A 9,779-nucleotide genomic window follows, 5' to 3' on the forward strand; every position below is an offset into this window, starting at 1 on the left:
TAAAAGTACTTTGAAAATTGCCCATTATTGCTATCATTTCGCCTGATTTCAAAAAATAATTTTAAAAAAATCTGGGATATATCCAAGGACAGTTCCACTTCTGAAGGATACTTGTAGATCCCAAGAGTTGAACTAAAGTACTCCTATGAAATTCTGATTTACCATTTCAAAATAAGAGTACTTTGAAAATAGCCCTTCATTGCTGACATTTTGCCTGATTTCAGAAATTGATTTTAAAAAATCTGTGCGATATCAAAAGACCATTCAACTTCTGAGGTATATTAGACTAACTATAGACCCTACCCACCGACGTCACAAAATCACGTGATCGCTGTATTGTTCCACCCCCCTTGTCCGTCATTTTGTGTCTGTATTATCAATGGTCTCAATTGATCGAGCAATTTATAATGCATTTCATGGAAGACCCGGTGCTTTCAGATGCCGTAAACTCACTTGATGCGTTGCATAAAAGGCGTTATGTGGAAAAGCTTCAGTTTATCCATTCGCCAGATCCATATTTGATGCCTAAATCGATGTTTTTCGACCTGCTGTCTCCGCCGTATTTGCCTGACATCTGCTAGCTACCCTGATATGTACAACTATCTTGTCCACACAAAATCAGCCTATTCTCACGAAAGTTTGAAAAACTTTAAGAGCTTGGAGGCTTATAAATACTTCGTTGCTGGTTGGGTGAAACAGGTCCTCGTCCACGAAAATTCGGCAGGAATCTATCTTGTGCTTGGAAAGGTGAGTTACGAAATTTTCAATTCAAAATCTTTTGTTCTTGCTAACATCCACTGTCAAGTCTAATGTACAGTATTTCATGTCATTTGTCAATGGAGCTAGGGCTTTTAATGTTTATATGGTTTAGCGATAGCACTCTCACTACATACATACGTGTATGTTGTCGGCGATTAGCCTAGCAATGATCTTAATTGTGGTTGTCAGCCCAAAACCCTCTAAATATATATTAAATGCATCTTACCAGATATAAAATGACTACTACATAATCTGTGGTAATCGTTTGGAGCCCAGTTTTCTCGTCGAATTGCAGCAGCCCATCTCGCTCTCTTCTCTCCGGGTCACTCGGAATCCGGTAGAACTTCAAGTCTCTCCGTCTTCTCCGTCTATCTTCTCTGTTATTGCAACCGACCGCCACACACGCCTTCACCATTTTGATTATTAATGTTAACGAGCAGAAAAACACGCCGTAAATAGGAGGAATGTACGTAGCCGTAACAGGTAAACACGATGTGTTGACGGACAATTGGGCGGCACCAGTCAGGAGGGCTGAGTTGTGACATCACGTGGGTAGGGTCTATAGGACTTATATGAAATTCTGATGTACCATTTTGAAATAAAAGTACTTTGAAAGTTGCTTATTATGCATGTCATTTTGCCTGATTTAAAAAATAATTTTTTTAAAAATCTGGAAGATATCCAAGGACCGTTTCACTTCTGAGGTATACTACATTATCCCAAGACTCGAACTTCAGTAATCCTATGAAATTCTGACGTACCGTTTCATAATAAGAGTAACTTCAAAATTGTTCATTATGCCTTTCTTTTAGCGTGATTTAAAAAAAATAATAATAATAATTCTGTGACATATCCATGAACTGTTCGACTTCTAAAATATACTAGAGTATCCCAAGACTCGGACTAAAGAACTAATTTTATATTCTGATGTGACATTTAAAAAAATCAATATTTAAATTTTTCTTTAAAGATAACAACACACGGAATAATATATATTATTATCATAAAGTCACTGATTATTACAGATGGTTGTTGTGTTACTGTAAGAGCACAAATTGGCATTCTGAAAACTCCTTTGCACCCAAAAACTCCTCCCTCCTATCCCATGGTATTCAACTGTCTTCTCTCTCTCTCATATATATATATATATATATATATATATATATATATATATATATATATATATATATATATATATATATATATATATATATATATGGCAGAAAACACAGACAAGACTGAAAAAGCAGTTTCTGCTCTTGCACCCCTCTGTAAAAGAAACTGCTGTATTTTAAGCCAAAACAACTGTTGAGTTTGATAGAACAATATGTCTATATGCTGCAATAGCAGATCCATTGCGCATGAAGCCCCCGAACTATTTTTAATTTGTCCGTTTTACTCTGAAAACCCCCGTTTACAGACGTCACGCAACCGGTTTTGTTTCAACCCAGCCATAAAACAAAGGGAATTAATTATATTTATTATTCAAAATGTCTGTCGTTTTTAGCTTAGAATCATTAATTGATGTCTCATATTTCGTTTTAAAAAGAAAAAAAACTATTTAAAAAATTATTCAGTCACATATTTTAAACTTTTAAACAAATTATGTCACAATGAAAAAAATGGCGTCTGTAAAAAAGTCATGGATATCGACCTCATAACTATTGTTTAATTGTATTTTTTTTGTTACTGTCGCATTTTCTCCGATATGTTAGATGATAAATAATCCATCCAAACAAAGAAAAATGGGAAAAAAACGGTTTTAAAGGGTAAATATATGAAAAAGAAAATCTCGACCACTTCTTGATGTCTGCGATTTCTGCATCGCGACCCTTGTTATATTACCAAGTTTCACCCATAAAATCCCCCACAAATCCAGCTGTGGTCATTCACAGCTATGTCTTGACACTCAGTGATACATGTTACATGGAGTTTTTGGATCGAAACAAGGCAAGTACGCGATAATATCTCGTTAAAGTCATGGCGTCTGTAATTCTGCTCTCGCGTATTCTCACCTCCAGTTAGGGTTTTGCGGTTTACTTTTTTTTTTTAAAATACCCTCCTGTTCAATTTTTTTTCCCCCCCTGAAAATTGAGAGATTATGCTTTCCAATGATGTATCACACATGCATACCGGACAATTTTGAAAGTTGGCCAAATTGGGGGTATCATAGTGGAACTTCAAGTCACCTGAGTGTTTTCCGCCATATATATATATATATTATATATATATTATATATATACAGTATATATTTATACAGGTATATACATATATATGTATGTACAGTATATATATACATATATTTATATATAATGGCGGAAAACACTCTGGCGGAAAACACTCTGCTCTATCTGGACGTGAGAGCATGCGAGAGCAGAATTACAGACGCCATGACTTTAACGAGGTATTATCGCATACTTACCTTGTTTCGATCCAAAACTCCATGTAGCATGTATCACTGAGTGTCAAGACACAGCTTTGAATGGCCACAGCCGGATTTTTTTATTTTTATTTTATGGGTGAAACATGGTAATATAACAAGAGTCGCGATGCAGAAATCGCAGACATCAAGGAGTGGTCGAGATGTTCTTTTTCATATATTTACCCTTTTAAACGTTTTTTTTTTTTTTTTTCAATTTTTCTTTGTTTGGATCGATTATTTATCATTAACATAACAGAGAAAATGTGACAGTAACAAAAAAATACAATTAAGCCATAGTTATGAGGTAGATAGCCATGATTTTTTACAGACACCATTTTTTTCATTGTGACGTCATTTGTTTAAGTTTGATATATGCGAGTAAATAATTTTTTAAAGTCGTTTTTTTAAAAAAAAGAAATATTGTACATCAATTAATGATTCTGGGCTAAAAATGACAGACATTTTGAATAATAAATATAATTAATTAACTTCGTTTTATGGCTGGGTTGAAACAAAAGCGGTTGCGCGATGTCTGTAAGCGGGGGTTTCCAGGGTAAAACGGACAAATTAAAAATAGTTTGGGGGCTTAATGCGCCATGAATCTGCTATGTAATGTTGCCGTACATGTCAGCGTGTCTTGTTTGGTAATATCGCGTCACATCGAACTCTTCGAAAACAGCGACTGTCTCTTTGCAAATGAGGCAGACACAGTTGTTGTGTATTTTATTGAAGAAATAGTCCAATATCCACCTATCCTTGAAGTGTCGGCCATCGCAGTCAACTTTTTTTTTAATTGACTGTCGCCATTTTAGAAAATTGGAAGGGTCACACGGGGTAATGTTGCTTAGAGTGCTGCTATTAAAGTTTTTCAAAGTTTCGTGAGAATAGGCTGAGTTTCTGTGGACAAGATGGTTGTAGATATCAGGGTAGCAGATGTCAGGCAGAGACGGCGAAGACAGGGAGTCGAAAAATATCGATTTAGGCATCAAATATGGATCTGGTGAATGGATCGACCGAAGCTTTTCCACATAACGCCTTTTATGCAACACATCCAATGAGTTTACAGCGTCTGAAAGCACCGGGGCTTCCATGAATTGCACTATAAATTGCACGATAAATTGAGACCATTGAAAATACGGACAATGACAGACAATATGGCGGCACAATACAGCGACACGTCATTGTAAGACGTTGGTGAGTGGGGTCTATATACAGTGCAAAGGTAGTAAGTTAAAAAGAGGCTTAAAAATATAAAATACACAAAATATATATTTGAAATTAATTGTTCTTGTATATATCAGCCTTTTTGTCCTAAAGGAAATATTCCAAACAGATATTTTAAAATATTCTCATTGACAACATTTAAACTGTAAGAACTCGCAAACAAGTTCTATATTCTGACACTTGCAATGCATCCAATGACCTCAATTTAACGACAAATAGTATCAATATTTCATGCACAAATTTGACTGTTGACCAGTGTAATACGTATCATTTCATAAATCCTTTCAAGACATTCAAGGTCACTATACAACAGAGTTTACAAAAGCAACAAACAGATGAGACAAAGCCAAATTTGAGTAAATCAAAATATCAGAAAAGTCATAATATAAAACAGAAGATCAATTTTGATATTAAGTAACCCAACCTAAAATAAACCTAGTTCATTCGATAAAAAAAAAAAAAAAGTGTAAAAACAAGAATATTGGTTAGTTGTGAAAGACCACGACCAGCAAAATCATTTCAACAACTTTTCAAAAGAGCCTCAAGGGAAACTGAATAAGAAAATATGTGGCAGGAATTTCAATATCTTGTTAAACACTGCAATTGAAAGGTTTTTCCCCAGTGTGACTTTTTGCGTGCGATACTAAATCTCGCCTTTGAGTGAATTTTTTACCACAAATTGAGCAGCCAAAAGGTTTTTCTCCAGTGTGTGTTCTTACGTGTCTGTTTAAATTTCTCTTCTCGGTGAATCTTGTCCCACAACATGTGCAAACAAAAGGCTTTTCTCCATTGTGTGTACGCATGTGTCTTGTCAACTGAGACTGACAATAAAATCTTTTCTCACATAAGGAGCAGGCGAAAGGTTTTTCCCCAGTGTGGCTACTTGCGTGCGATACTAAATCACCCTTTCGAGTGAATCTTTTACCACAAAGAGAGCAGCCAAAAGGCTTCTCTCCACTGTGTGTGCTTCTGTGTTGTTTCAAATTTCCCTTCTCGGCGAATCTTTGACCACAACATGTGCAGACAAAAGGCTTTTCTCCAGTGTGTGTACGCTTATGTATTATTAAATGAGCCTTCTGAGAATATCTTTTGTTACAAAGTGTGCAAACAAAAGGCTTCTCGCCAGTGTGGCTTCTTGTGTGTTTGTTTAAATGTGCCTTCTGTGTGAATCTTTTGCCACAAAGTGAGCAGACAAAAGGCTTTTCTCCAGTGTGTGTTCTGATGTGTTGGTTTAATTCTACCTTGTCGATGAATTTTTTACCACAACATGTGCAGACAAAAGGCTTTTCTCCAATGTGTGTTCTTGCATGTCTGTTGAAATTTCTCTTCTCTGTGAATCTTTTACCACAGCATGTACAGACAAAAGGCTTATCTCCGGTGTGTGTACGCATGTGCCTTGTCAACTGAGACTGAAAATAAAATCTTTTCTCACATAAGGAGCATGCAAAAGGCTTCTCTCCATTGTGTGTTCTCACATGTTGGTTTAAATTTCCTTTCTCGGCGAATCTTTGACCACAACACGTGCAGACAAAAGGCTTTTCTCCAGTGTGTGTACGCTTGTGTGTAATTAAATGAGACTTCTGAAAAAATCTTTTGTTGCAAAGTGTGCAGACAAAAGGCTTCTCTCCAGTGTGGCTTCTTGTGTGCTTGTTTAATAGTGCCTTCTGTGTGAATCTTTTGCCACAAAGCGAGCAGTCAAAAGGTTTCTCTCTAATGTGTGTCCCCTGATGCACTTCTAAATTCGTCTTTCGAGAAAATCCTTTGTTGCAAAGTGCGCAACCAAACGGTTTCCCACCCGCACGTTCGTTTTTGTCTCTTTTCAATGATGACTTGTTGAAGAATTTCCAATCACTCTGCTCAAAGTCAACATCCTCCTCATCAGCGTTAAAGTCAGAAGAGCGTGACGTTACGTTGTCGCTGTCCGAGCGTGTAGCTAATAGGCCGGCCGGTTGCGATTGTCCCTCTCCTTTTGTTGCCATGTGCTGAAATGAGCCGTCGCTCGACTGTTTCACTGCTCCACTCTCTTCGCTTGGACCTTAATCTTCTTCACTTTTCACACTGACGGTCATTGGAAACTTGGAGATTTCAGCTTCTTGTTCTTCTTCTTTAACGTAGGGATTGTGTGGCACCGATTCCTGTTTGATGTACGGCATTTCCGACTCCGGCTCCTGTTTAACGTGGAGGGGATTGTGCTTCTCAGGGTGAAGATTTTCTTTGGTAACGTCTGCGGGACACTGGGTGGGAAGAAAAAAAAAATTGCGTGATTTGCTGAAGTCGAGATTTTGCCGTGATTTTCATGTTAATTGATGGGAAAAATTTCTTAACTTTATCATATAGGGGTTTGCAAGGCAAAAAATGATAATCAAATTCTTTGGTAATAATCCTTTGACTTTTATAATGAACAATTTAAAGGTGCAAGGAAGTTATTAAAAAAAAAAAAAAACAGGAGTGGGAGTAAGTTTGACTGGGACCGTGAGTGATTCCTTTTGATGGCACCCCCTGTCGTTTTGTGCCCGTAGTGTCACTGTGTAATCAAAGACTCAATAAACTCTATTTTCTTTTACTTTAAAATATCTCGTTTTTCTTTTTTAACAGTTGTATGATAGAATATTGTCGATCTATTTTCTAACCAATGTAGCGATAATCGCTATATCACTATATCGTGAGATAATCATTATCGTATGCGTGTATCGCGAATCGTATAGTATCGTGAGTTGCCCTGAGGTTCCCAACCCTACTGTGCATACATATTCACTTTTATTTTGACATTGGCGCCATAAAACTGGATATATGTGCATTTCTGCACTTGGCTCACTTTTAAAGTCACATTTGGTCATTCGCCCCTGCCCTGTCAAAATGGAATTGACGTCTAGCGCCACCAACGGCAGCCAATGTACTGACAAAGAAGTGATCCGAAAAGGCCCCGAAACCCTCCAGAAGTGACCTGAAATCAACAGAACGTGCGTCGCTACACTTTGACTTGATGTTTGGAATTGCGTTCGTGTCACGTACAGTGAAATATACATACCAAAGTACCTATGCCTGATTTAAGGCCGAGTTATACTTCTGCGTCAGACCTACGCCGTCAAAGAAGAACCGAGTTACGACCCTACGCCGTAGCCCGACGCACGCCTCTCGAATTTTCTAACCTTTGCGTCACGTAGACGTGTATGACGTGGCGAAAACGGACTGTGATAGGTCCGCTCAGACTGTTGTTTCCGGTTTGGCGCGAAATCACCGCCATTGTAGAATAGAATCAAACATTATTTTCTACACGCAAAAATGGACCAAGCCGACGGGAGTCTCATCGAAGAGCAAGTCTCGTCAATACATTATTGTGATTGCCAGATGGCAAGGTCGGCGATTAAAAAAAAATTTTTAAATGGAAAAACCACCGAGACGTGTGTGTTCGGAATCGAGTGGCCACACGAAGCGGTGACCCAGTCGGCCAAAAACTGCCAACTTTTTATCACTTTATGTCGTATTTTTGGTTGGTGCACTTCATCATTTATTGTGTACATATGTTTGCTGTGAGTCTGTGACTTATTTACGTGTCAAACTTCAAGTATATGAAGAATAAAGCACAGATTTGGTGTCAAAAGAGTTGTTTTAATCTTTAATTTTCAATAACAGACAGTTCACACACACGATACATCATCACTGATTGAGAGTGCCGCGGCGCTTTTTTTGATAACGTTAAAATCAAGGCTCCCAACGCAGTTTGGGAAGTTCCATAGACGCCAGAAATCTGCTATGGCTTCCCACCGGCTGGTTGTAGGACACGGCAAACAAATCGGGCTGGAGGGCTTTGCAGACCTTGAACGCAGTGCTCGATGCCAGTTTGAAGCTAGCCGCGACAGCTAGCTCCCTCCACCCGAGTCTAAAACTCTCTGTGCAGCATCAAAAGTCGGCCAGACCGCCTCGAAACCGTCTTCTGCGTCGCCCGCCCCTCAGCATTTGTATGTTCAATATTTATTCAGTGTTGATGAGCAGAATATTTACTTTCAAGAGTTCCATCTTGCATTGTTTATTTTTTCTCCGACTAGCAGAAGTCAACAAGCATGCCCCAAAACCGTACAAACATAACGCCACATCCCTCTAGTGGCTTGGCGGTGAATTACAGCGCAACGCGTTCTCTCGCCGCAGAACTATCGAATGTCGAATGACGCCATAGTCGCTGCGCCGTCACCGCAACGCGGGTGTATAACTCAGGCTTTATTGTGCACATGCGCGCCTGCCGGTATGTGTGTGGTTGTGAGAATGAATGGCAAGCATGATAAAGAATTATATTTGTTGTTGTGGAGCAACGCCACGAAAGTCTCGCAGTGTCCTACAGTATGTTCTAATCTATAGTAAGATTACAAGCGTCAGAAAACGCCACAATTAACCTTCACTCAGTAATATTTTCTCGCATCTTTAAGACAGGTCGAGAAGCATCTTATACAATTAAATGTAATCACGCTCATGTTAACCGAGCGAAACCCTCTGAATACCAAATCTACAAATCCGAAGGGGTGTTAGCCAAAACAATCAAAATGCGTTAACGTGTCTTGGCTAGCGAGCGAAGCTAAAAAAAAAAAAAACAGTTTTGCAAGCCTGGGAAGCTATTACATAAAGTCAAACGACTTCCACCAAGCCTTACGATGGGACGTTTTAGTACAGTAAATTCTTACTTGGGTACTTACCCGATGAGAGTATTTTGAAGGAGCTCGTTTGGTTTGGAGATGGGAACAAAAACTGCAAGTGTGGTGAGGGCACACGGACGTTGCGTCAAGTGAACCGGAAGTAGAAACGTTTAGGCAATGAAGTGTGTCATACATTGAAGCGTTTTGAACTAAAACTACTTCACGTCACTCGACTCCAAAAATACTCAACAAATATAGTAAACAAATCTGACTTTGAGTCGTAACAATCAGTGACTCAATTTTGAAGGCTCAGAATTTTATTGGTAAATCTCCATTACTTTGAAAGTTTGGTCTTTATCCAACTTACTGTAGCCAGGTGCTTCTGACTCCCCTGCGCGTCCATCAAGAAACATAACAATGAACTCGCTTTATTTTAAAAGCATTGAAGCTTCTCAGTCTCACTTGGTTTAGCTCAGTACTTCTCAAATAGTGGGGCGATGCCAGGGGGGCGCATGTGACCTCGGGGAACATGTTTTTTTTTTTTTTTTTGCCGTACTGGAATAAAGTGTACTTGCACATCCACTCAGTAGGTGGCAGTGGCGCTCTCATTTTCAGAGTGCACGCAGTATTTTTGAACTAAGGAAGAGCACTCAGCGCACACACAGAAAACAGATATGAAGAGCAATGTGCCACCGCTGTTTTCGAAAGCCGTTTTCCGACCGGACTCACTCACGCAGCGACCCACTGTC

The 9,779-nt window shown here is 38.8% G+C and overlaps 1 protein-coding gene across 1 annotated transcript; it reads right to left on the reverse strand.

The window, feature by feature from the left end:
• Positions 1-3,671: 3,671 nt before the first annotated feature.
• LOC130921958 (gastrula zinc finger protein XlCGF57.1-like) lies at positions 3,672-9,198 on the reverse strand. The gene is made up of 2 exons (XM_057846362.1): positions 9,091-9,198; positions 3,672-6,639 (listed from the first exon to the last, which is right to left on the reverse strand). The coding sequence occupies exon 2, from the start codon at positions 6,382-6,384 to the stop codon at positions 4,996-4,998; it is 1,389 nt and encodes a 462-aa protein (XP_057702345.1). The 5' UTR covers positions 6,385-6,639; positions 9,091-9,198; the 3' UTR covers positions 3,672-4,995.
• Between the last annotated feature and the right edge of the window lie 581 nt (positions 9,199-9,779).

This window comes from Corythoichthys intestinalis, chromosome 1 (genome assembly GCF_030265065.1).
Source record: "Corythoichthys intestinalis isolate RoL2023-P3 chromosome 1, ASM3026506v1, whole genome shotgun sequence".
NCBI classification, from domain to species: Eukaryota; Metazoa; Chordata; class Actinopteri; order Syngnathiformes; family Syngnathidae; genus Corythoichthys; species Corythoichthys intestinalis.